At 47.7% G+C, this 27,966-nt stretch overlaps 1 protein-coding gene across 1 annotated transcript; it reads right to left on the bottom strand.

Moving 5' to 3' along the window:
- Window positions 1–997: 997 nt before the first annotated feature.
- Window positions 998–24,937, bottom strand: SLC22A5 (solute carrier family 22 member 5). Its single transcript, XM_010981266.3, has 10 exons — window positions 24,297–24,937; window positions 17,378–17,481; window positions 11,717–11,871; window positions 10,534–10,705; window positions 9,242–9,368; window positions 7,410–7,510; window positions 5,558–5,772; window positions 3,850–4,032; window positions 2,722–2,857; window positions 998–2,367 (listed from the first exon to the last, which is right to left on the bottom strand). The coding sequence occupies exons 1-10, from the start codon at window positions 24,687–24,689 to the stop codon at window positions 2,280–2,282; spliced, it is 1,674 nt and encodes a 557-aa protein (XP_010979568.2). The 5' UTR covers window positions 24,690–24,937; the 3' UTR covers window positions 998–2,279.
- Window positions 24,938–27,966: the final 3,029 nt, after the last annotated feature.

Genomic DNA, 27,966 nt, shown 5'->3' with positions numbered 1-27,966 from the left:
AATAAGAGAGAAAACTCAGAACTGCTCATTTGTGCAACAACAGAAAGGGCAGGTAGGACTGTAATTCATATTCTGGAGCCACTGTGATGCCAGTTAATGGGGAACCCTGCACAGAACCAGGCGTGAGGAGAGTAGAGCATCTCACAAGCTTCCTTCCCATTGCCTGAGTTTGATGCTGCTCGTTTTGTTATGCAATGTGCCTTTTGAGTTATCTACCCTGGAGCCGTTAACCCAGGTCTACCCATTCTAACTCAAATGGCTGTGACATATATATATATATCTTGTGCACCGTGTCCAACCCTCAACCCTCTAAGCCTGACCTCTTATTCCAGCCACTGTTGCAGTGACCAGTTCACACACTCTGACCAGCTTCACTGAAGGGCAGCCCGGCAGTGCTCCACCTCAGGCCTGCAATGCATTACCTCTTACTTTCTACCCAGGGGATAGAACCTGTTTGGGATTCATGCATGTACAACCTGGAAATGTGGAAGCTGACCCTTGTGGGGCTGCCTTTGATGAATAGGGGATGGAGGCCAATATGTAAATGCTCCTCCTTTCATCCATGGTGCAGATGGTTCTGAGATACATTTCACAAGGCTCCTGAGAAGTTCTGGCTAGATGGAGCAGTGCCCTTGGCACTGGCCATCCTGATAATCCATCCTTGTACTGGGTGTCCCTCCTTCCCTGTTTTCTCGCCCCATTCTTCACTTCTGCTCCTTGGAATCTTGTTCCCAAATAAACTACCAAACTGCACAGGAGCACTGGTTTCAGGTCCTGCTTTCAGGAGAACCCAGACTAAGACACTTGTGCAAGAATGCTGGCTCAGTCTACAGTCAATGAATAGAGTGAAGGTCTCTAGCACATGGGGGTTAAATCTTAGCCTTAGAGACTCATCACAAATCACTGTTAGAATGAGTCCAAGCTGACCTAGAGAAAAGTCAGGTGACAGTGTGACATGGCTCACCAAACTGTGGAAATAAAAGTTGTGGGCAGTTGCTATTATTTTAAAAAATCATTTTATTAAAACATCTTCATTTCCCAAGGCACTTCAGTAGCTTTCACAAAAGTATGTTTTTTTAACCAGGTGAAGCATATGCTTTAGGAGTACCATGGTAACATATCAGAAAAGAGAAGACGATTACACTGGACACGAAGTATCTCCCAGTGTTACACGACTGAGCAGCTCTGAAAGAGGTGAACCCAGCATAACTTTCTTCTTTGTAATTTTTTCCCATGATTAAGTACCACAACAGGAACACACACAATGACATCATTTTTGGCACTCAGAGAAGTGCTAGTGGCGGAGGCTGGTGAGGCCCTGCTCAGGTGGCAACCACAGACCATTGCTGGAGTGATTCTGGCTTGAAACAAACCAAAAAAAAAGGACATGAACCGGGAGGCTAAGGAATCAGCCTTTCCTAAGTCTATTCTGAAGGGCAAATAACTTAAGGAGAAAAAGATACAATAAACAAACAACAAACAAATAAACAAAACACAAATAATCAAAATCCACATTATAGTTCTGGGAGAAGGGACAAGTTTGCTTCCTTCAAGCCATACACCAGAAACCACAGTAGCTAGGAGATTTGATCACAGAGCAGTGGAAAACAAGAATAGGAGATACAATGATGCATCTCTTATGGGCCTGGACAAGCCCAATGCTTTGATCAGATGTAAACAAGTCTCCCCAGTAGTCACACTGAGTGGTCTAAGGTCTCATAAATCAATGCATTTGCCTGTGTTCTGTATCTGCTCAGTCCTCTCCATATTAATTACTTTTAGGTTTCCCCAGACTTGGGCTCTCCTGCCCTAGGGAAGCAACAATCCCAGTTAATATTCTTTGTAACTGAGAATCTAGGAGAAATCAAACTCTCTATGAAATTATTTCATTTCCTCTAAAGTGCACCATTAGAGGGAAATGGGGGAAAGATTTTGGGGGGAGAGGGGTGGAGGGATTAGACCTCTAGTTCAATCAGGGGTCTTTTCAGGCAATCTGAAATTAAAATGTAAATTTAGCAAATGCTTCTCATATTCTTCCAAATCCCACTGATTCTAGTGAATAGTTGAGTTCTTAGGAAGTGCCAAGTCCCTCACTGTAATAGTTAGGATTTATCCAAAGTTGTCTGTCAGTAGCCACGGGGTCCCTGGAGGGAGGGTGCTCTAGGACTACATGCAACTCTGAGTCTGGGTGTCCATCAGGCCTTTGCCTCCAAAGCACTCAGTGTCTGCACAAGCCATTTCTGACAGGAGAGTCTTTTCCTTTCTCATTGGCGGTTGTGTTAGAACGCTGTGCTTTTAAGGACTGTGGGGCTTTCTTCACCATCTTTTAACATCCTTGTGTGGCTTGGAGTCTGCCTGTATTTTATTCTATAAAAGCAAGCCAAAAAAAATGTTAGTAACAAATCTTAAAAAGATGTCTACCAGTCTCAAAACAAACAAACAAACCCAGAACTGAGGCTATCTCACTAAAGGCAAAAAATCATACCCAGATTCTGAAAGGCTTCTCCTTGTCTCTGCACTCTCCCAGAGCTGCTGTTGCTATGCAGACGTGCATGTGGACGTGGCGGTCTGGGTCAGGCCAGAGAGAACAGGCTGGAAGCACTTGGCCAGGTCTAACCCTCTGACGGCTGAACTAGTCCAGGGCATTTCTGACTCTGTGGGCAACTCTCTGCCAGGCCCAGACCCAGAGCATCAACTTTGTGAAGAAGGAGGCCTCCTTACCCTTTGACCCTTAGCATCTGGTCGATGGTGTCTGGGAGTGGGGTGCCGAAGCTCTCCGGGAGGAACAAGGTCAGGATGGCTGTCAGGATGGTCAGACTCCCCATGAGAATGTAGGGCAGGAAGCGGTCATAGGCACCTATGGCAAAGCAGACAGAGCCCCAAGCCAGAGGTGCAGTTAGAGGAGGGCTCTCTTCCCCTCTTTGTGTTTCCAGAACTCTTACAGGGATCACCTGCCTTCTGGGCATCAGCATCTCCCTGTCTGAGCTGCTACATTGGAATCTGGCACCTAGGCAGGGCTCAGAACCCAGAGTGGCACAGACCAGTGGCGCCTCGTGGTGCAGGGGAGGAGTGCAGACTGGGAAGATAGGGCTGGGCCATTTCCATTTCTATTTTCTAGTACTGGATTTCCAAAGAACTCGAGGTACTTGTCCAGGGACAGGAATAACTCCTCCACCTATCCAGATGTGTCATAACCTATTCAATTTATCTTCAGGCCAGATCCAAAGGTGTTTCTGCTTGTCAGGTCTACGTAGCATGTTTGCAAAGCACTCTGAGTACTCCCAGGGTGGGTGCCACCCCTTCCCAGAGATGTGCTGGCTGGGCATGTGCAAGGGAACAGCAGCTGCCATGAGGAAATCAGAGGAAGAGAAAACTGGCGCCCCGTTACATAAAATGGTACAAGATATTTACACTCCATAGTTACAGGGATTCTCTGTTCATGAGACCTCTTGAATGGGTATCCTTCCCTTTCTGTTCCTTCTAAATTCTGACTCCAAGGAGAAATTTCCCCAATTAAGTACACTGGCTCCCTAAACCACTCTGCAATTTCTTAGGACAGGGGAATTGTATTCTCTGAAGGAAGGCCTGGGATGGTTAAAAGAGATACAAAACCCTCTACTTTTCTTGTCAATTTCTAGCTGGTCTATAGGTTGTTTTCCATTTTTAAGTGAGTGGTTCTGCCACAGCGCACCTGGACCAGAACTTTCTCCAGGCATAGATCCAGTATTGCATGGATCCCATGTGCTGTGTGTGCTTGTTTTCCTGTTAACAAGTCACCCCCAGCTCACACTAAAGCCAATCAGTGCTTCCACCCAACGCCCCTGCGTGCACTTGGCCCATGGGACTTACCAAGGTAAATGAAGTAGGGAGACAGGATGCTGCCCAGGCGGGACGCCGTGGAGCTGACTCCCACTCCCATATTTCTGACCACTGTCGGGTACAGCTCGGCTGTGTACACGTAGACCATGGCAAAGGCAGCAGTGACTCCAAACTTGCCCACCATCACCAGGACTATAGCCAAATAATTCAATTCTGGAGAGGTAAAGGGAAGAAGGTAGGAGAAGGCACCAAACCAAGGTACACTGAGAATTTTTTGCCCAAAACAAATATATTTTTTCCCTTTTCTTGATGGGCATGGGGGGATAGTCTCTAAAACTACTTATTGTAGGATAAAGGGCTACAGACAAGATGTCCCTCCACGCTGAATACTGAGAGGAGGCTGGGACCTGCAGCTGTGTGAGGACATGCTCTTCTCCTCAGGCTAAAGACCACCAGAGTAAGCCTGCTTTCCAGTCCAGAAGTCCTGAAGACATGTCTGTCTGGGGGGGCAGCTGGCACCCCATAACCTCACGTTGCAGGTACTGCGGACTCAACCAGTGCCCTGTGGATGAAGGGGGAGTCTGACTCATTCCATGCTTGCACTCAACACTTCAAGACCAACAGACCCTCAGGAATGATCCTTCGATCTCTCCTGCCTGCTGTGTCAATGGGGACATGCTGGGTGGCTTGTGGGTCATCCAAAGCTCCAAAGTGAACCTCGACATACATTCCTGAGCTCCTGGCAATGCTTCAGTGGGGGCTGTTCTTGTGCAAAGTGTTGCCAGCCTCAAGGGACCACAAATGATCACCAGAGGCCCCCAAATCCATGAAACTCTGGGTACCATGATGGACATGAAGGTCCATAAACCGTTTTATGAACTGTCAAAGAGGGCTGCCTCCCACCCTTCTATGGGATAGCAAGGCAATTTTATAAATAAAATCCTGGTACTAGCCTGTGAGAGCCACAATGTGGCCTGACCCCTCTCTTCTCCTCTTCACCTCCTACCAGCTCCCTCTTTCTCCTCAGACTTGCCAGACTCGTCACCTCCTCAGGGTCTTTGCCTTTGCTGTTTTCTTGGCCTGGAATGTTCTGCTCCTAGCCTTCTTCATGGCTTTCTCCATCATCCCATCTGTTTCTGCTCAGTTGTCCCGTCTTCAGGGGCACTGTCTGTGACCACTCTATATATAAACTAAGCTCTCCACTGTCCTTTAAAAGGTAACACAGCTTGTACTATAATAAGTGTTTTATTTACTTGTTTATTGTCTGTCTTCTCCAGTGGAGTGTGAGCTCCAGGAGGGCCTGGGGCTCTGTCCAACTCCTTAATTTCTGCATCTTTAGCCCCAAGCAGAGTGGCAGAGTGCCTCACCCACAGTAAACACTCAGTACCTACTTATTGAATAAATGAATGACTAAGATGTGGCCATGTTAAAAAGACATAGGGATGGCTCTCTTTCCTCCCCTGCACTCTACAGAGAAAAACAAATACACACAGATTGACTCGGGTAGGGAGAAAATTAACCACCAGCCCCACATGGTTGCTCTCCCTCCTCCCCCAGAGCCCAGGCCATGATGACTGTCTGGTCCCAGGAGACACCTGATTTGTTGGCCGAGAATGCAGATGTGCAGGCTAGCTGTGATGGCATGACTTTTATCTCTTTATTAATTGCGGGCAGACAGTCTAGAAGGGATTGAGTGACTCAGTGGATATTCTAGCCTGCAGAAGAGTATGCTCCCTACCTGGGGGCACCAGCTGCACAAAGAGAAGCACGCTGCCGCCCAGGAAGAGGGCGGTGGCCATGGAATAGCGTCGGGGCAGGTGCCGCAGCAGCAGCCAGGCCAACACATACGCTGGGGCTTCAACCACAGCCGAAAGGAAGCAGTTCAAGTAGACGTCTCCATGCAAGTTAGGAGTGTCAAGGGAAAGCCCAAAATAGCCCACTGATATGGTCATCCTGAAACAGAGTGCAGAAGAAAGGTGGAGAAGCGGCATTCACGTGCCTCCCAAGCTGGGTGACTTTTAAAAAACAATTATTGCAGGAAATTCAAAACTATCCTTACCAGGAGGGCAGCAGATTTAACCCTGAGTCTTCTCAGAATGAAAGATAACTTCCCCCAGCTCAGGGTACCTTCTGGGCCAGAGCTCTTTCAGAGCATTTCAAACAAAGTGTCCCAGCAAAAAGACTTACATAATTCAGACAGATTTACTGTGTTGGAAAAAAAAGAAAAACAGAACCCAAAAAACTCCAACCTACCTTTTGGCTTTAAAAATCCAAAGCTGAAGTGCTCACAAAAGCCTACTTCCCTACTCTCTGAATCTCCCCAAATCTAACAACTGCAGTAGCTAGGGAATGAGGAAAGAGGCAGGTACCAATGGGCTGTGATAAGACCAGAGGGATAAGATAAAATAAAGAACAATCATTAGTCAAACATTTGGAGATAGATTCCTGGCAGACTCTCTCAGGCGACCAGCCAAGAAGAGGCCTGTCAGAAGCAGCTGACCCCAACCCCACCGGACTGTGGGGAGGAGAGGGAGCCCCCAGTGGGCCATGTTGTCTCCCGTCTGCATGCCTCCTGCTGCCCCTGGCCTGCACCTGGTCCCCAGGAGGTGTTCTCTCTGTTGATGGTCAGCACTCTTCAGCAACCAGACCTGAATGAATCAGACTGTTTCTAAGTTATCTGCAGGTTGAAACCACAGCTGGTACAATCAGGGCAAAGGGCACGTGCAGGCGTCCCTGGGAAATCCAGAGCACGAGGAGTGCCTAGGTGACTACAGAATGCCACGGGCTGTCAAGTCTGTGTTGCAGGCTGAATGCTGGTCCTGTTTCAGGCTGACTGAGGGGTGATGCACTGCCCTGAGGGATCCCAGGCCATTCCTTGAAAGTGGGTGATGCATCGTACCCCTGAGTGAGCAAAATGGCTGGCTGCCAAGGCTTGTTGACTCTAAGAGGAAGTCTGCCTACCTCCCCTAACAGGCAGGCTCAGGTCATCACCTGCAATCCCAAGGGTCTGGCCACTGAGCAAACGCTATCCAGGCACTCGGATGTGTTCCTTCTCTCTGGTCAGTCACAAATCCCTCCCTGACACACTTGGTGAAATGCCTCATTGGAAGAATCTGATGAGGACATCTAGGCCATGGCTCTGCCTCCAGGACAGTCTCCAAACATCCTAGAGGGAAGATGTCCTGCTTCCACATTTCCAGAATGTACTTAGCAGCCTCTGTAACTGAAAGGACATGGTGTCTTCACTTAGAATTTCTTAAAGGCCTCACCTGTCCTCCTCACTGATGCACAGGGGACAGGAACAATTAAACTGGTCTCAAAGTCAGCAAGACTCACCTCATGACCTGGAGGGGTCCCCAGAGATCCCATATCTCCCCCCAAAGCCCCACAACAGTTTTCATTCTCCTCTTCTGAGATCCCGTTAAGAATGGTGACATGCCCATTTCTTTCATTGCAAGGCACATCCCTGCCACTTTCGGATGACACAGGCATGTGTCAGTTTTGGTCTGAGACATGTCTGCAAATGAGAGGCCTGACAGCCACTGCCAGAAGCTTTGTTTGGAGGCCTCGGGTAGGTCTCACTTACGCACCACAGGATTATGGACATGATGGTGACTATCCGGATATTCCCAGTTCGGAGCAGATCCAGGATGCTGTGGGACTGCTGCTTCTTGGAGCTTAGGTCTTGCAGCTGCAGGAACAACATGACAAGGGTATGGGAGGGAGAGAAGGCTGGAGACTCAGAGACCGGATAACACACTTGAAACCCTAGCATCTTTGCTTTCGGTGTCTCCGAGTTGGGGGTGTTTTACGTTTCTTGCTCGAAAAGAAGAGTGAGTATAGTGACTATACCCTGGGCTGCAGAAGGCTTCCCCAAGCCTTGTCGATAACAAATTAGTAGACAAGAATGAGGAAGAAGAGAGGTGACTAGTCCCTTGGGCAATTAGGCCGACGAAGAGGCACAGGCTGACTGCTCCCTCCCGGCACCACCCCCAGCCTCTCAGTGGCTACATTCCAGGGAGGCCTCTGAGCATTCCTACCCAAGGCTGGCTCCCAGCCCTCTGGGTCAGAGAGAGAAACTGGCTGTGTAGTTTACTGATACAGTATTTTAAAAGAATTAATGTTTTCAGCCCTTATACCATGTAGTTACTGGTCTATTTCCAAGGAAAAAAATTTCTGACAGAAAAACAGGAAAATTGACCTCAGCTTCACCCAGAGTAACTTCCTTTGAAATTTGGCACAGCCAAGGACATTAATAAACCACACGTCTAAACACACTGATGTTGCTTTCTTAAGCAAACCCAGCTTTGGAGTTTGTTTTTCCCGAGTTAGCAGTTCAACAAAAGGTCAACTTTTGACTTAATGGATCCCCTGAAATAGCCTCATTTCCACAAAGATGCCAGTGGGACTTATGGGTTTACCCAGATTGACCCCTGCGAAGCTACCAAGGCCACCTCACTTAAAGGCCCTCCCTCCATCTACTCCTCCCTGAACTTTGTGCCCCAGAGCCCTTTCTAGGACATGCTGAATGGGATTTGGCGCTGGGCCACCCCTTAACTGTGAGGCTGGCAAGGCTGTCAGTGGCCAGCAGCTTCTCTTCTGCCTATAATAACTGGTCTGTCTTTCCCAAGCCCCAAGTCTGCATCTGGAGCCCTGAGCGACCCTAACACGCCTGCGTGCGCCCTGCAGTGTGACTGCTGGTGGCTGTTCTCACAGCCAGCCCCTTGTCTTCCTGTCAGAGCAGAGACACTTCAGAACCACATCAGCCAGTAATGACAACTTCTAACCTCTTCTCGTAGTTATGAGACTGAGGAAAACCACCTGCTGCAGAGAGGGTGGAAAGAGGTAACAGGAAGGAGAAGCAAGACCCAGGAATCAGGCAGAGCCAGGAAATTCCTCATGGCATGTGAGAACAGAGTTTGCAGGGAGGGGTGGTGGCAGATATCAAAAAGGGCCTGGCTCCAAGACAATACTCAACAACTCCCCATTGGTGGGCGGAAGGAGACGGAACATTTCTAACTCCAAATCTATTTTTGCTTCGTATTTTAGGTGCTGCATTAGTTTTTAAGATGAGAAACTACCTTGTAAGAAACCTTGATTTCGCAGAATGCTAACTTCAGGAAAGGCCTATTACTCATAAAAAGTTATTATTATTAAAAGTAATGGTTCAACTATATAATCATCTAGAAAAGACTTATGTAGAGTATGAAAACCTAAAATCCATGGGAAAGGTGAAGGGAATTTAGGCAGCTGGCACCTTCTCCTCAATTTTGATTTTAACAGGGCCTGCCATGGGGGCAGCTGGGGCTTGGAAAGGGAGAGGGCTGGGCTCCTGTGTGAAGGGAGGGCTTCAGGGCTGTGTGGTGCTACCCTAAAATCATGGTCACTGAGACCCTACCACCAGCTCCCGCACAGCGCTCACCTCACTTGAGTCAAAGATGGTTGAGGGTGCAACAATCCCGTTGATTCGGGCAGCCCTGTGGATGATCACCTCTGCCTCTTTAAATCGTCCCTGAGAGATGAGCCATCGGGGGGACTCAGGGATGAACCTGGAAGTACAGGAGCGATCTTACTGGGGCCTTCCTGCCCAAGAGACCAGGTGGGGCATAACTGGAGGTGGGAAATGGGGTTTCGGAACCAGAGCTAGGTTTGGGGAATGTTTTGGTGTTTCAGAGCCAGAAGTAGAGATGCACCATACTGCATCCAGTAATGACCTGAAGTGTAAGCTTCTGATTACAGGGGAGTACACAAAAGTTAGAGGGGCCAGCACCCCATGATGGGATTCTGCCACTGGCTGGCCACCTCCATTTCTGAAGAGTAGTGGTGCCACCTGCTGGCCACAAAGTAGACAGACGCAAGGTGGGCTCTGGAAGCCTGATTTCTGTTGGGGGGCTCAGCCCACCCCAGACCCTTACCTTGCTGTACTCCCCTGCTTGTCCCGGGCAGCCACAGAAGATTCTGCACTGGCCTCTCAGACTCTAGTTTTTCCTCGCCCACCTACCCCTGATTCATCCAACTGACTTGCCGGAATCTGCCTATGTTTACCAAGGGACTTGGCTGCTTTGAGAACTGTGGATCTTATTTTCTACCTCTTAAGTAGCCTCTGCCTTTCAGTCACAGCCAGGACTCATGCTGTGCTCTGTGTCTTCTCCCACCATATTCTGGAATGCTCTCACAACCATGTGATCTCACCATCCCCACCTGCGAGGAGCGATTCCCACCTTAGCCCCTCGGCTGTGCTCTCCCTGTTGGTACAGAGTGGCCTGCTCTCTGCCTGTCCAATTCCTCTATCTTGGAGGCTCACATGGGGCCTGGCTTCCTCTGTCCAGCTTCCCTGAGACTCTTGCTTACAATGTGCTCCCTATTCTCCCAATAGGGCCTTGGCAACACACAACTGGAGCCGGGGTCTCAGGTGTCCTGTCCTACAGTCCCATAGCTCCTGGGAGGTCGTGCTAGAACCCATCGTCTCACAGCTACCGCTTCCTCCTCTCCTTGAACTCTGATCAACCCAGTACAGAGCTGAGGACAAGTCTGTTGATGTCCTGGGGCTGTTTTGTTTTGTTTTTGGCTTTTCTGAGTATGGAAAAACACGTTTTTAAAACTTAGAAGTAGTTTAGACTTCTGTCTCTGGGAGCCCAGATGGGGATTTGTGGGTTGCTGCTGCCCTCTAGTAACAGCCAGACAGAAGACATCCTGCTCGTGGGCACCACTCACCACCAAAGCACCACGCACAGCACCCCCGGCACCGTCAGCGCCAGCAGCAGCATCCGCCAGTCTCTGATGAAGTAAGCAAACAGTGGCAGCAGCATGTAGCCAAATGCATAAAATATGCACACTCCTAACGTAGAGAATATAATACGAACTGACTTGCCAAGAATTTCTGTTCCTGTTCAAAACAAGGGAGGAGTCATGTTAGTATTTTAATTCAAGTTATTTCCTTATTAATCTTCTATTGCATAATTTTCAATGTGCAGATAAGAAAGCAGGCAGAATTACCTCAAAGTTTCCAAGCCCTAGGGAGGGATGGGATTTGGACCATCTGCTGGGGGGCCTCACTGTGGCCTCTCAGGTCCCTTAGCAACAGTTCTCTCCTGAAACTGTCATCACTTCCTGAAGCCTTACACTAAAGATGCTACATCAGGCCTCAAAATGTAATCTTCACGTGAGGAAGAGTTCATTAAAGGGGGAGTTATTATTAAGGCCACACATGCTGACTGTTACATTTAAAAATATTCTATTAAATGTTAAGAGAAAGACATAATCCTTTCAACAATCAACCCAAGGAAACCCAAGACAAATAAGCTAGAGTTAGATTCCTCTGAACAGTGAGACCGGCAACTTTTCAGTGAGGACAAACCTGCAGTGTGGACTCTGAATTAAAACTCTCAAGGTCACATGACTAGACCTAGACTAGACCACTCCTATCAATTTATTCTTGCCAGTCGACTTCACTGGCTACTATGTTTTGCAGGAGAGGCAGTTTTCCTCCTTGGCGAGCCTCCCAATCAAGGCCCTTGCTCCTCATGTCACGTCTCCCTGTGCTACCTCAACCCTGGGCAGTGCAGGCCCTATTTTTAATGAATGGTCTTGGGTGGGTTTTAGTAAAATGGCATCATTTTACCAGAGACATTACATAATGAGACCAAGGTGCCACACCTCAGAGGCCAGAAAAGAACTGGAATTCAGTGCTCAGGTTATTGTGCTGCTGGGGACCCAAGGCTGGGCACCTGGTGGACTCAGTGTCCCTGCCTACAAACTGGGTTCACCAAAAATCCTTGTTAAGTGTTGCAAGAGACCACTTCCCCTGGAGGGACATTACAGCTGTCTCCAGAAAGTGGGTGGCGAGATGATGGAGAAACAGAGGATTAAGTACTCAACTCCAACTTGATGGCCATACCCAGGACAAATGCTGCCACATAGTTGGAGATCTGGCCCATGCCTACAAGGAAAAACAGCACAGCAAACATCTCAAAGTTCTTCGAGAAGATCTGCAGGAAGCTGAAGCCTGTCTGCATGCCCATGGTCACAAACAGCACGTTCTTCCGACCAAACCTGGGAAGGAAAGGAGAGTAAGAGAGAACCAGCTGGGGCAAAGCAGCAGGAATGGGCTCCACCAAGAGAGGCTGTCCTGAGTAATTCAGGGAGAGGTTGTGGACAGTGCTGCCAGGGTGCCTGGTGCAGGGACAATCCTGGCCTCTCAGTGCCTTTGCTGTTACTCCCCCCACTGCTCCCCAGGACAAATGTGCAGCCTAGGTACCAAGGTTGCCCAAAAGGCAATGCCAGAATTAAGAAAATGATTACAAGGGGTTGAAACACATTCATTATGCTTAAATCATACATTCATAATTTATTTTTTTAAAACAACCATTTACTTCAGAGGATGATGGAAAGATAATAATTCACTATAAATAAAAACTGATAAATAAAGGGAAAAACATTTGTCTTGACTTTCCTATGAAAACTAGGTGAACAGTAAGCAGTAACAGATAAGGGGAGTTATCATTTTATAATAGTATTCGAACTATTAAATGAAAACAAAGTGATAAAATTAGGACATCACCATTTGACAATCCCCAAAGAGTGAACAGATATGGGCATTATGTTTCAATGACTGCTATCATAAAAAGAGACACTTGAACATCATGACTCCTGCAGTCTTGCCAAAGGAGCTGAATCTGAATCTGATCCACGCTCTAGATCCAGCTGCAGTTTGCCAGAAATGTAGAGAAAAGGGGAATACGCTAAACTGTACCATGAGTACACAATCAGCAAGATTCACACTGGGAAATTCTACAGGAGGAACAGCCCAAGCAAAGAAAAGGATGGAGAATCCCTAGATTAAAGCAGGCTAAAAGACATTGAAAAATGTCGTAAGTGGCCAGCACTAAACTTGTGTTTAAGGATGCATACTTGGATTATGAAACTACACAAAACCCAGAGGAAAGTGATTATTATAAAAGTCAGGCTAGTGGTTACTTATAGGGGAGGCAGGCTGTTGTCTTTTGGGGGGACAGATGGACAGAGCTTCTTGGCGTCCAGCAGTGTTCTATTTCCTGACTTGGTGGTACTTACAAGGTTATTTCCCTGGAATAATTCATTAAGCCACATTTGTTCTGTGAGTTTTCTATGACTGTGTTCATTTTAAAGTTTAAAAAAATGTTGGGTCTTTTAGGTTTGTTGGGTTTTAAAGACAGTACCTCAACAGGAAAGAACAAGTCAACCTAGTTAATTCAACCTAGCAGATTCAGCTTGTGTCTGGCCAGGGCTGGCAATATTCATTTTCATTCAATAAAAATTTATTTGAACCTCTATTATACACTAGTCACTAGAGACATATTTGGATTGAAAAAGACACCATTTCTTCCCTCAAGGAGCTTATAGTCTATAGTTGGTAAGACAGACAGACAGTAATCACATTTTAATCAGACAACCACACTACTGAATGTACAATTACACACTGAAACAAGTGCACTGAAGGACCAGTGCCCTAGTCCACAAGGGACACAACAGAGGAACCTATGCTGGACTGGAGGTAGGGGCTGGGGACGTGGGCATTCAGAGAGGGTTTCCCTTGATGATGGGGCACTGAGATGAGGCCCAAAGATAAAGTAATTGTTGACAAAGGGGAGTGGGGAGAAAGACCAAGCTTTCCACGATATTCACAGTAGAGTGGGGGACACCAACATTAATCATATGGTAATACTTTCCATTTACCAATTTCTGATTAGGTGCTACGAAGGCAAGGCACAAGGAACCAGGGTAACGTACACTGGGGACCCTGAGGTAGCCTGCATGGTTAAGGAAGGCCGAGGCACAGGGATGGGGTGGAGAATGCTTCAGACTGTGAGAAGAGCACACACAACTGTGGCTGGAAGGGTATGATGAAGGTGAGGGCCATCGTGGCTGGCTGTTCAATAGAAGACTGCAGAGGTGTGAAGCAGGCAGACTGCACAAGTCCTTCAGCCATGGTAAAGCTGCTTCTCCCCACTACACAGGGTTTTTTGCTTTATTTTTTTGGCATTGCTAGCATCTAGTAGACACAGGCCAGAGATGTTCTAAACATCCTGAGATGCCCAGGAGAGCTCTCACAACAAACAATTCTCTAGCTCAAAACGTCAGCAGTGCCAAGCTTGAGAAGCCCTGGCCTAGAAGGAGACTCCGATTTCCCCCGCACTGTTCTGTAGCAATAGCGCTCTACATGCCAACCAAGGGGCAGTCCCTTCCTACCCAGCGTCCCTTCCTGAGGGCTCCCTGGGATGGCAAGGAAGACAAAGACTCAGGGAACCCTTACACAGCACCAGTCCTTGACAATCTGGGGTTGGGATCAGAAATGCTCGCTTTTAAAGTCTGTCAACAAAAGATCAAACATACACACATGTCTACAAAAACAGGAAATATCAGCTGCTGCTTCCCAGGGGTGCGGCTCTCTTGTAATTCTGCATGTAGTGTCAGATAAAATTCCTCTGACCACACAGGATTAATTTAATTGCTCTTGAATTTCAGGCTTATTCATATGCCAGAAAGCAGTCCTATATAAAAAAATTACTGTTGGTATTAAAGACAACAGTGGAAGGCATGAATCCATTGCTCTTAGGTAATTTGTTTGGCTTGGATTTTTGAGCTGGCTCAGCTGGGAGTAAACTGTTCATCCCACAGAGCCCTGGGCCTTCGAGCAGGATACTTAATGAGCCTGATGGGTGGTGTTGGGAGCTGAAGGCAGGGCCTGTAGCCAGAACAGCCACACTTTTGGCTATTTCATTTACTAGACTTAAATGATCCTACTTAAGTCTGCTGGCAAAAAAAAATGTTCAAAGGTTTCAAAAACACTGTACTAGCCCTTCTGAAGACTAAGGTGGTCCTCAACTTACTCATTAATTTTGTTTCTACTGTTTCCTTGGGAGCAGATCTCTTGGAACGTCAATTCTTTGCTCAGGTAATCATGGTGTTCTATGGTCGTCAGGTTCTGAGGCTAGCCCACCAAGATCCGCCTAACCCAGGACACAGCTGACCCAGAAAAATGCCCTGAGTTTCAGCACTGAAACTGGGGTATCTCCTCCTAGTTTTGCTCACATCGAGGTAATTCCTCTGAGTCTCAGCTGCCACCCAACCCTGTGAGAGAATTCCCGCCATCCCTCTAGGAGGACCTCTCAGCTCAGTCCAGGGCACGGCCTCTTCTCACTCTACACTGTCCCCAGGCAGTTTCATCCACCCATGGGGCTTTGATAAGGGTTCTATGAGCTGACAATTCCCAAATGTGTTTCTCTAGCCCAGACCTTTCATGGGTACCATATCCATACATCCACCTCCATACTCATTTCCCCCTGAGATCCCTAAGTCTCACCGTCACCCCAAATTTGGTATGTTCAAATTAAACTGAACATCTCCTCCTGCAAACATGGTCCTCCTCCAGAGTGCTCTGTCTTAGAGAAGGTATCATCATCTACCTGGTTGTGCGGGCCAGTCTTCCTCCCCTCACTTCCTGCATCCAGCCCAGAGCCAAGTCCTGTTAATTTTACCTCCTACCACTCCTCTCCGTTTCTACTGCCCTCAGCCTAGTAAGCCACCATCATTTCCTGCACAAATTATTGTGATAACCTCTTAACTGGTCTTTCCATAATCCCTCTTGCTTCCTTTCAAGCCTTTCTCCACAAAGCTATCAAACAATCTTGTTAAAAATGCAAAATCTGACTATGTCACACTCTCCACGGCCCTCCTTGCTCTGTGACTAAAGCCCAGACCCCAACCTGTCGTCCGCTGAGCCCGGCCTGCTGTGCTGCTGCATGGGCCTCAGCCCACCTCGCTGCCTCGTCTCTGTGCTGCTCTCCACACCGCACCAGAGGAATTTCTTCCGGCCCCTCAAGTGTGCTATACCTTTTCTTGAGTCTAGGCCTAAGGACATGTGGCTCTCTCTGTCCAGAATGCTCTTTCCTCTCTCCACCCCATTAGCTAAATAATTTCTACGTATCTTCCAATCCCCAGCACATGCCTCACTGTCTCAGGGCAGCCTCTCGCGGCCTCCTCTGTCAGACCCTCTCTGGGCCCCTTGTACTTCTCCTCAACTCGTTGTTTAATATGTTCTGTCTTGCTGGAAGGCAAGTTCTAGGAGAACTACAGGGCCCTAGAACAGTAGTTCATACCAAACAGAGGTTCAGGACTCTGGGCCTGAATCTTAGCTCTGCCACTTGCCAGCTGTGTGACATCTAATTCCTCTGGGTTTCATTTTTCCCATCTGTAAAATGCAAATAATATTTTCTACTTCATAGGATTATGAAGATTAAACTATTTGTTGCTTTTTTATTGGTACAGTGCTCATAAGAGTGAATGGCACACATGAGGCGCTCAGTGTTTGTTAAATAAATATGAGTAATCAGCTGATGCTTGCTGCTAGGCTAAGGGCCTGGGGAAGCAAAGGCCTTTCCCTTAAATGGGTCAGTGTCTCAGGTTCATTGAGAATCTTCAATCAGTGGTCATGGCCTTCTTAACTCTTTAATGCTCACTGGTGACTGGAGGAATTTGCGTCTTTTTAAAATAACTAGGTGACACTCTGGAAAGGACAAATCTAGTGAGAAGTGCACATATTTCTTATGAGGAAAGATTTCTTCCAGGTGAAGACATTAGTTCATAGATGCAAACATGCCAAAACATCCCTCTGTGTGTGTGCCACAGGATAAAATGGCTATGTTCTTAGGGCAGGATGACATTCTCATCCCGAACTTCCCTATAAAAGACTTCCCCGAGCTGGGAGGATGCCGGGACTCCTCTCCAGCGGGTGACCCAGTGTGGCCAAGGACCTTGTTGAAGGCTGCTCTCCTCACCATGGGCTTCTCCCACAGATCTTGAAGCCCTGGGGTAGAAAGACACAATATAATAAACCCCTCTGAGAACTTCGTGGAAACTGTAGACCTTTCTTCAGAAAAATGCTCACATACAATCTCTAAAATTTTACATGTACTTTTCAGAGTAGATGAACTCCCTAAACCATGAATGGACCGTGAGTTAACAGCCTTGGAATTACACAAATAATCTGCTTACAGGTCAAAGCAGCACACTTCCTGCTCACTGCAAAGTGCCATAACCACAGGCCTCTTAGCTAAAGGGAATCAGCCCTGTGGACACAGGAGTTCTGCCCATCACACCACTACTGGCTAGTGAGATCTCCTCTCCCCTCGAGGAGAGAGCAATGGTTTTGGGGACACAGAGGCGGCCATCCATGGAATGCCTTAAGACCTACAATCGAGCTCACGTGCACGTGTGTGTGGTGTCTACCTCTCCTACGTTTGAAGACATGCAAGAGTCACTCTAACCTAAGGAAGGCCAACCAGGCAGCGCAGAAGGGAACCATGGTCTGTCTCCTGGTCAGCTGGACCGTGGGCATGCTTGGCTGAGGCTGTGCTCGGCAAGCAGCGGGGAGGGGGCTGCTGACTCTCTTTACTTGGTCTGGAGTCTGTGCTGTAGATGTGGCTTCCACTTTTTAAAACACAAGGCCCTGGGCTGAGAGAATACTACCTTGCTCAGTGCTGGGCCCCCTGCAGCTGCAGGAGACAGACACCCACCTTACCTGTCTGAGAGCTGCCCCGAAATGAAGGAGCCCATCAGCACACCCATAAAAAACAAGGAGATCGTGAACGGGGCCTTCCAGTCGTCCTCACACACCAGGTTCCACTGAAAGAGGAGCAAAGGGATGTATCACTCATTTCTTTTTTAAAAATGTTTTAAATGTGAGACTTCTTGGAAGATGACATCAGAACATCCTGCATCACTGCCTCTGTTTCCACGACCACAAAGATGTGTGAGCTCACTGAGGCAGGTGACAGCTCGTGAGGTAGCCAGGCAGAGAGCAGCTTTCCCCTCACAGGGAGAGTGGCCTCCCTCACCATCCTGTTTTTCACAGCTTTTAGCCCCACTGTCTTGCTACCAATTTGAGGAGGGGAGACAGGCAGGGAGCAAGTACTCTCTGCCCACGTGCCAACCCAGGAGGAGGCGAGGCCTCACATGGTCGCTTCTGAGGATCCGGGCCAAGCCCAGGACTGTGGATGGGGGAGGGCTTCCTTTCAGTGGGGTTCAGGTCACTGGCAGGGGTGGCACAGGAGTGGTTCCAGAGCAGGGCTCTGGGGCCCTAACAGTCAAAGCATCTAGCAAGGGCCTGAGGCCAGAGGGCCTGGTTGTACCTTCTGGATCTGTTCCTCCAGCTCTGCTCAGGATCCAGCACTGGGCAATGACCCCTGGGTCCTTCTGCTGACATTTAGAGCTGGGATCCCTGATGCTATGCCAACACTAGGCCCAACTACAGCCAAGAGCTCTGAGTTAGGAGCTAAGAAACTATGTTTTACTTTCTACTCTACTATAAACTGGTTACAAGATTTGGGACAAGATTTTCCACCTCATTGTGCCTTAATTTCCCCATTTGCGAAACAGGGACTAGGGTAGGGAACAGGCTATGGTGCTTGAATTTCCCAGCATCCAATGCAGAGTTCCATCTACAGTTACCATGGAAAGAGGTCTGTGGGCACAGGGACCTGAACACTCAGACATTAGGTCACCCCAGCCTAACAAGGGCTGAAAGAAGGAAGAAAAACCAAAACAGGAAGCTTGGTGGTTCCCAGAAAAATGTTTTCCAGAACACAGAGGTGGTGCTCAGTAGTAACCAACAAGGCCACCTTCTGGGGAATTTAGACCATTGCTTGCCTGGTGCCAGGCTGCTGGCCTGCCCTCTGTGGAGCCCGCCCACTCCCGGAGAATGTGCGGCTTCCAAGAACAAAGCATCTCTTCCAGGCAGGGACAGTGGGAAAAGCAAGTGTGCTTCTCAGCCCTGCTGGCAGTGTGTGCACACAGCCTCCAGGCATCTCAGAGGGGTCAGAGGGCAGCCCTCAGGGTGGACATGCAGAACCCCCGCAGCTGATGATAAGGATCACTGAGCCACACAGCTGGCTCTCCACTCTGGAGCAAGTATGCACCTTGGATGGACTGAGAATGGGGTGGTGATCCCCACCCCAGGGAAGAGTTGTGGGTCACCAACTCCTAAATCTAGAGGAAGCCCAGACCAGCAGGAGGCAAGCAAGGAGCTCCAAGGTCTACAGCCTTCCCACCTCTGGAGCCGCAGTGGTGCCAGCCCCCAGACACCATCTCTCTTCTAGCAGGGTGAGTCCAGACATGGCTGCTGACGTCAGGATGGAAGTGGCAGGGGACTCAATGATGGGGCGTCAGCCCCTGGGTGTGAGGAAGAGCTTCACAGCCAGATTATGGCTACTGCCACTCTTGAATGCCATCTATTCCCAGCTAGCATGCACTGCTTTTGTAGATAGAGAGATTAAAAAAATGAATAGACAGTAGCTGCTTCTCAATAGGTCTCTCATGAGGATTGGGGGCTAACAGCTGAGTTGGACTAGAAATCCATAGAGACTTCTACAATGAGTTCTGGGATGAAACCTCCCCCTGCCCCACCTCTACCCCATGTCAGGGCTCCCAATATAGGCTTCTAGGGAGTTCTGAACTGGCAAGGCCAAATGCTACCTGGAACCAAGTCAGACTACGCTCTGCAGGAGAGAAGATAACTGTAGTGCTCACCTTAGGATAGGTCCCCAGAATATCTCTGGTCCCTGCAGCCTCACCCTGACCACCGGGTCCAGCCCATCCATACTCTGGGCAAATGTGTTACTCCCTGAAGTAACTGGGCTCTCTATCTACCACTGACAGTTTTTAGCAATTCTCAGGGCCTCACTTTGGGCCCTCCAAAAGCAAGAATGGGTTAATCCTTCCTTCCTACTGGCCACAAGGGGCCTGTAAGTAGCATCAGGAAAGGTAATAGGTCTTAAAAAATGAACAGAAGGGCAGGCACAGACTAGGTCCCACCCAGCCAACCCATCCACTTACCTGTCAACCACCAGATGGACTGCAGTGAGCCCTGAATCCTCTTTAGGAGGGGTGGGATAAGAAGCCCATGAGTCCAGGCTATGTAGCCTGGGCTTGTTGTGTTTACAGAAGAATCGAGTATTCCTTACACTGACTTCCTGGCTCCTCAGCCAAGACTGAAAAGCAGCTACCGACCAGCTCACTGATGCCTCCACTTGGTAAGTAGGATGGGCTGTACTGGCTGATGACCAACGTTAGAACTGAATACGTGGGTTTAAGATTTGGGTTATGAGTCTAGCATCATTACCCCTCAGCTAGGTGAGCTGTGAAACCAGGCACACAGTGAAAAAATCTGGGAGTAACCCTGGCAAGCAAGGGGCATAGACTGGCCACCCATCCTGGTCAGAAATGTGTCTTTCTAGTGGCCATGGCTCCATGGAGAGATATATTCATATGTATACATAAAGCTTTTCAACCCTGGCAATCAATGCGGTGACAGATGTCGCAACCAGATCACCCTCACATCCTACATAAAGCTTTTCAAACTACAAACTTTAGTTATGTGCAGTTTATTTTATGTCATTTATACCTTAATAAAGCTGTTAAAATTTTTAAGAAGACAGAGGATCGTGTCTCTTGTATGCAGAATGTCATTGGTGCTGCTTCTCAGTTACGTGAAGTAGAGAGATGATGCAGTTTCCTGAGACTAAATGTTCTGACCTGTGAGTTGGCTGGAAGAAAAAAGAGATAGGGTCTGTGCCCATAGGGCAGAGGCTCTTCCATGAGGTGTACCTAGCCTGACCGCATCAATGGTCAAATACACTGGTAAGTACTACCTGTTACTGAAAGCCATGTATTCCTAAACACATTTCATCCTGTCTCCTGCTGCAATTAATGGCAAATCCTTGCCCCAAGGCTGTCAGGGAAAGGAGAAGTATTTGCTACCATATCCTCTACAATGCCTGGCAGTGCCCTGCAGAGGAGAGGCTCAGTAGCCGTATGCTACCTAGGTGAGTGAGTGAATGATGAATGAAAAACCATAGTATCCCTTGGGCTTAGTCCTTGGGCTTTGAGGCCCAAAGCCCAGATGGACTCTGTACTTCAATCTCTAGAACAGAAAATTTTGCTTCCTCTCTCACCCCCTTCTCTGTGTCAGCTGTCAGAACTTTGACTCAGAGTATCAGTTCTCAGGTAGTTAGAGAGAGGATCAATCTCATGACCAGATGTGTCTGTCGTGACTGCACGTTCATGGGGACCCAGCGAGTGGCTTGCCATGAGCTACAAAGGCAGAGATAAGGGTTGGGGCTTCCCGAGAGTGAGAGAGGTCGATAAAGGCATAGCAGTGAGGCACAAGCTCCAGGTCTCTGGTGTCTCCACCCCAGAGTCAGCCCAGGGCCTTCCTCCTGGGCTGACATGGCTTTTTCTTCAGGTCGACTTGGAGGTAACTGTGGGGACTCTCCTATCTTCCAAGACTATTCAAGAGTAAGATAAGGCTGAGGGAAAAGATGGTCCAGAAAAAGAGGCTTTCCAGGACAAAAGAGAGCAAGAGTGCTGCCAAAGGTGGGGCAGGGGGCTTCCGGGAAGTGGAGACTGGCAGGGAGCAAGGGGATGCAGAGGACTGCCTGGTTTTGGCTGAGACCCCAACTCACGGGTGCCAAAAGAACTAGAAGCTTCTTAAAGAATCTTTCTGGCCACAGGCTGTGCTATGGAGACACAAAAAGCAGGCGGCCCAGGCAGCCTGAGAAATCACCCGGGTTCCCAGAGAAGTATGCAGTCCTGGGCCAAGAAGCAGAAGCACTCAGGGATCTGCGGCACTGCAAGGTGGTGGTGGCTGACTCTCCAGCACTCCACAATGACTGAGGGGCCAGAGAACGGGCCAGCCTAGGAGCACGTGAACCACCAAACTATTCCTGAAACATGGGAGAACCACCTCTTTCATCTCATTAATAGTGTCCCCTTCTTTCTGCCAGGCCCAATGCCTTGTTGCAGAGTCATATAGGCACAAGCCCCAGTTCAGGGCTGGGGGGATGTTACCTTTCCTTTAAAATACTTCCGTCAATGATTTTCAATTACCCCCAAGTTTCCCTTCTATGAATTAAACTTGTCCTTTTCATCTTCACTTTAGAGAAGATTTCTAAATTATTCGTTAATCCATTCAACAAAAATTTTCCTGAGTAACACCATCTGTATCCAACATCAAGGTCAGGACTTACGGGAGATACAAAGATGTAAATCTACCACAAAGTTTAGTACTACATGTGCACACCTTAACTTCAACAAAGAAAAAAAAAATCAAGCAGGAGACCTGAGGGTTTCATCTTCTTGAAAGACATGAATAGGAACTTGATACCAGAGTATTTACAAATACCTCTCTGTCTGATTTGGGGCAGAGGGCAGGCTTGGAGATACTTAGCAAGCACAGGACTAGCTATAGTGCTCAGCAGGCCAGGTCTGGTTTGAAAGAAAATGGACCTTAGACAGACACAGCCATCAGAAAGTTAATGCAACAGCTTCCAACAGTGACCATTCACCAGAGAGGAATAAGCAGCCTTGAAGTTACATTCCACTTTCTCCAAACAAAGGACTAAGTAATGTATTAATCTTGCCTTCCTGAAAAGACTGACAACCTGTAAGTAGGTGAAAGGGCACAAAGCTCTTATGAAACTGTTAAGACAGCTAAAGAAATAGGCTAAATATTTAAAAGAAAAGGCTGTCATTGGGGGCAACAAAGCTCAAGGACCCTTCTGGAACAGTCAGCCTTTGGAAGCTCATCTGTGCCACCACCACTGTCAGTGGAAGGCAGGGTGGGAGCAGCGAAGCAAGAGCAAATGACTACAGTAAGTCAGGGACCCTCGGGGTCAGAGGAAAATCCAAACAGAAGCCACTAGCTGCTTCTGACTTCACTGCCTCCCACTTCTGTGGGCAGCCAGAAGCAGAATCTGCAAGGACTCCTGAGTCATGGAGTATGGCTTCCCCTCTGTGGCCTCTGCCTGCAATCTGGGGCCCCTGCTTTCACAACTGTCACTGGCTTCTAGTAGGGTAACAGACTTGATTGTGAGGCTAGGAACAAGGACTAGTGATGACTAGAAGTTTTGATACGCTGTGTACTCTTTAGCCACAAAGTACAGTAGCCACCTCCAATCAGTGCCTCTTTTCTCTAGTAATAATGCCTCAGGACACTGGAATGATGTCACTAGCTGAGAGATCACAGTGGGGCCCTTGTCACACTCCTACTACCTATATGTGGAGCAAAGAGGCACCAATGCTGAGGACATCAAACGTCCAAACATACAAAAACCAACACACACACACACACACACACACACACACACAGACAGACAGACACACACACACACACACACACACACACACATGTCTCTTGGGGCAGCGCTCACATTCCATTGAAGGGTGACAACCTCCAGAAGCAACACATGCAGGGTTTCCAGGACCCATGTAAGCCTCTTTGAGACTTGAGTGGGGTTTGATGCCATACCAAGATCTGTTCACCCTCCTGTTCAGCCCCTTCCCTGCGAACTCTGCCCTCCTGCTAGGTTATTTCTTGCTATTCCAGACTTTGCATCTTGCTGAGCTAAACACCCCTGACTCACCGAGAGGCCTCCTTCTCCAAGAAGCGTTCCCTAATCTTTGAACCCCTGATCCTGACACTCAGTGAACCTGGGTATCCTGGAACCTGTAAAAGAGGGCTCTTTTCAATGTCCTGCTTGCTCAGTTCTGCTGAGACTACAGGGAGCACCAGTGCCTGAGTAAGATGCAAAGCACATCCACTCACATCCATGAACATCATGTCATACATCCAGATTTAATGACTGCAAGGTCACCAGGGGACAGAAAAGGCCACCCTAAAGGAAAATCCAAGGGGCCAGGGAATGAGAAAGGTCTCCCTCCACTCCAACTCAGGTTCCTACTAAGGTTGTGTACCTTAATCAGATTTGGCCAAAGACATTTCCTTAGAATACCCTTAAACATTTCAGGTTAAGAAGTCATCCTGAATGGATCTTCAGATGCATGAATCCTAAAAGGCTAACTAAACATGAGCAAAAAATAAACAATTTCTTATAACATATGACCAGACAGTCATTTTGGGGTTAGGGTGGGTGGGAAGGAGTAACTGGGAAAAGGAGCAAGAAACATGCTTCCTTTAACTTTAAAAGTTCAAGAAAGTAGACGGGCTATTTCTTCTCTCTCCAAACAGATACCAAGAGGCTGGAGGAAAAACGGTGACAGCTCCTTGGCTCAAATTCTAGCTCTGGTTCTCAGCAATCCCACTCCTATTTAGAGCAGGTCTTTGACTACTCAGAATCTTAGAGCATCTACCAGAAATCTACAGGGTCTCCTTGGCTTCCTCTCCAAAGTAGCCAACAAAATGAGTGTCCAGCCTGACATCCGTGCTACGATGGGCATGATCCGGCTGGAAGTCAAAAGCACCTCGAAAAGTGCTCTCAAGCCACCTGGATGTAAGATGCCCATCATTAGTGTGTAGTGAGTCGGGCGAATTGGGAGTGACAGCATCCAGCGCTCACTTTGGCGGGGGCAGTGCGCGACCTTAAAGATTGCAAGAGTCCCCCCTATGCCCCGGACCCAGCCCCTGGAGTGGAAGTGGTACCCACCTCAGTCACGATGGTCGACAGGTAGACGTCCTGGCTGAACTCCCAGCCATCCAGGCAGCTCTCCTGCTCCAGCTGCTCCAAGTCCACGTCGCGCCCCGGCTCCAGCCCGAGCGCCGAGAAGTTGACGATCGTCGCGAGCCGATAGCGCCGGCAGCTGTGAGGCACCTCGCGGCCGTCCTGCAGCCGCAGCGGGAGACTGTGGTTGCGCCAAGCGAGGCTCAGGTTCGCGGTGTCCGGCACCCGGCAGCGGTGCTCTGGCGTCGCCGTCAGGAACACGGACGACAGGCCGTTGAAACCGTTGGGGATGATGCTGGCGCTGAGCAGGAAGAAGATGAGGCGCTGGAAGGGCCCCCACTCGCCCAGGAAGGCGGTCACCTCGTCGTAGTCCCGCATGCCGCCCTCAGCTGCCCGCGGCGCGCGGCCGGAGGTCGGAGGACGCGGAGGCGCGCGGAGGCGGGACGCTGGGGCCGGGGGCGGGGGGCTGTGCGCGTGCGCGGCGGGTACCCACCGTGCGGCCGACAGAGGACGGACCAGGGGACGGCCCGCCGACTGAAAAGGCTCGTGAGCACCCGCCGCCGCTGCGGCCCTACCGAAGCGACTGGCCTTACATAGGGGCGCGAGGTCGGGAGGACTCTGGGCCTGAGCCGCCAAGCCCGCCCCACGCGGCGGCAGTGCGGCGCTGACGGGGCGGAGCGAACGAGGACGGAGCTGAGGCCGCACGTGACGGCGGTGGGCGGGCCCGGGCCGCCGCGCGCACCTGGGGCTGCGGGCCTCTGGGCGCCCAGCTGGGAGGTTACAGCCGACCGAGCCCTCCCTCGGCTGAGGAAGGCTGCGAGATCGTGGGGGAGCCGGGGAGGGCACAAGTGGGCCAGCCGGCAGCCAGGCTCAGGTATTAAAAATACCGCACCCCCTCCCCCCAACTCTTTGCCGAGCCCTTAAGGGGGAGTATGACTGGCCCAGGGTCTCACTGCTATTTTAACTATCTTTGATACTGCTTGTCATTGCGAGAGTGACAAAGATTGTTTTGAAACAGGAACCGTTAACTGCCCCAATGGAGAGATTGGGAGCAATGCTTTAATTCTAATCCAAATGCCCTCTCCATATTTTGGTCTGTAACAAGCCCTTTTGTTGTCCTTTAACTTGTTCAAACAAATGTAAAAATTTAACTTAAAGATTATTGACATTCTCAGCCTAGAATTAAATGTTCCCCCTTAGATTAGTTATTTCTGCACAGAGTTGCGTTGACGGATAATTGAAAAAAGAAACAAAGCTATTAGGTAACTCTAAAGCTTCTCTATCCAATTGAGTAAGTAGCTACATTTGTAATTTAACATTTTCTACTTGTCATATTAATAAAGTTACAAGATTTAACAAATAAAATATAGGACACCCAGTTAAAATTTCTGATTTCTGATAAATAATTTTATAGTAATAAAATATGCAGGGACTTATGAATTTCAAATGTATTATATAGGGCAACTCAAAAAGAAATGGGTGAAATTAATAATATATTTAGTCCAATATATCTGGAACATTATTATTTCATTCATCTAATCAATATAGACATTATTGAGGTATTTTATATTCTTATATTAAAAAATCATTGATCTTACATTAAAATTTTTTTTCATACTGAATCTTAAGAATCCAGTGTGTGTCTTATAGCACATTTCAATTTGGATTAGCCACTTTAAGAGCTTTAAGGGCTGAGTAGGCACATGTAGCTTGTGGCTATCTTATAGGACAGCACCATTCTAAGGCTTTTAAGAATTAGGGCTGCCAAATTTAACATTGCAGGACTTTGCTTTTTATAATAATAGTGGCTTAGTGATAGAGAAAATGTGCGTTTTTAAATGTAACCTGTTGGATAAAACTATTTAATAGTAATTGTATTCTACATTGAAAATGAAAACAGAGAAGGGAAGCTAATCTTGCCAGCATGTTTTACACAAAGAAATATAAACATATCCATAAAGCATAGTAGATTTTTTTAAAAATTGAGTTTAAATTGTCAATACAAATCTTAGTCATTCCATTTGCACTTACTGTCCAATATTCCTGCCTCCTGAAATAGACTTAATCCTTTTTAACATCCAATTTCAAGTAACAGTCCTTTTCTGGAACTAACCAAGGAAAATCATGCTTCTTGAACGTAAACTTGCTTTTTGCCAGTGGGGGAGGTGGTGGATGTAATTAGGATTTTTTTTTTTTTAGAGGAGATACTGGGGATTGAACCCAAGACCTCATGCATGTTAATCATGTGCTCTACTGCTTGAATTATACCCTCCCCTCTAAACTTGTTTCTTGTACCAACTCTTAAAATTGTTTTAATATTTCAAAATAAATGAAAGCTTCTGAGAAGGCTTAGTCCAATATAACAGCTTCCACATCAGAGTGGAGGATGATTCAGAGGGTCTGTCCAACCTCTGCTGTTGATGCCACAGACTGTGTACAGATTTTATAGAAAGGGGACCTTGAGTAAAATCTGGAATAGCTCTTTTTTGCCAAGATCACTGTGAGGTATTATTTGCTTTGGCCTCAGAACATCAGAGTGTGACCCAAGAGTGAAGGAACAGGAGTCTATTCACCTCACCAGACAACATCCCAAGTGGCATGTCATCACCATGCATTTTAAGCGCAGTAGAGCAGCTGCAGTTGAGCATGGTGTGGCAGGACTTCAGTTGTCAGTGGTAGGCAGCACTTTTGTGCTGTTCTCCAGGTGTCCACTGTAGATATATTTCAGAAAAAAAAAAGACAAATCTATATTCGTGAATCCAATTACCGGAGGTTTGACTTTGAAGGAGATTGGGTTGCACAAATAGAAGGGCCAAAGAAATCACATTTGTACTGTTATATGATTCTGCATTTTCATCCTAGTCTATTTTGGCCTGGACAGATAGATAACTAACCATGAAGAGAATAGGCCTTGAAGTATTCTGCAGACTAGAAGATTATATAATCAAATATAATAATATGCTTTGAACAATTTTTTAAGAATATAGATGTCCAGACTTTCCCTTTGAATGAGTGTAATTTCCAAGGTGAAAACTCACAATTTGGCTTTAAGACATGATGAGTTTTAAAATTCCATATAAATATTTATTCATTGCCACAAACTTGAGTGGAAATAGAAATGGAAACTTGTTCCCTTTAGGTATACCTATATAAAATGAGATGTGAAATAGGCTGCTTGCATTTTAAAGACTGGTTATCACATTTGAGAACAGATAGAAAAGACACTGGTGACAGCTAATGTTAGAAATACAGGTTTTCTCAAAAGGCTATTGTGTATAAATGTGACATTGAAGGAAAATTGGGTTATTAATGTTGTTTACCTCTTTGTTCATTCAGCAAATATTTGAATAGGCTGTTATGTGACCGGCACTGTTCTGGGTTCTGGGAACTGAGTAAAGAAACAAGATACCTGTTCTCATGGAGCTCACAATTTAGCTGGGAGCTGGTGACACTAACAATAAACTTGTGAATATAAATATGAATTTCAAATAGTGTTAAGTGCCAAGTAGAGATAAAGAGTGTGATAGTAGAAAGAGTGACAGTCAGTAGGTGGCTACTTTAGATTGAATGGTGAGTGAATATTTTTCTGAGAAGGTATCTGGATTGAGAAGGAATCTATCATGTGAAGAACTGGGAAGACAGTGTTCCAAGCAGA

This window comes from Camelus dromedarius, chromosome 3 (assembly GCF_036321535.1).
Source record: "Camelus dromedarius isolate mCamDro1 chromosome 3, mCamDro1.pat, whole genome shotgun sequence".
NCBI classification, from domain to species: Eukaryota; Metazoa; Chordata; class Mammalia; order Artiodactyla; family Camelidae; genus Camelus; species Camelus dromedarius.
The sequence above is the reverse complement of the archived record's forward strand: the minus strand, read 5'-3'. Positions and strand labels throughout refer to the sequence as shown.

Coding starts and splice junctions, on each gene's coding strand:
- SLC22A5 (XM_010981266.3), bottom strand. CDS start 24,689: ATGCGGGACTACGACGAGGTGACCGCCTTCCTGGGCGAGTGGGGGCCC. Junction 4,033..5,557: donor TGTGCAGCTGGTGCCCCCAG/GTAGGGAGCATA, acceptor TTACCTCTCCAG/AATTGAATTATTTGGCTATA. Junction 2,368..2,721: donor CAGATGCTAAGGGTCAAAGG/GTAAGGAGGCCT, acceptor TTGCTTTTATAG/AATAAAATACAGGCAGACTC.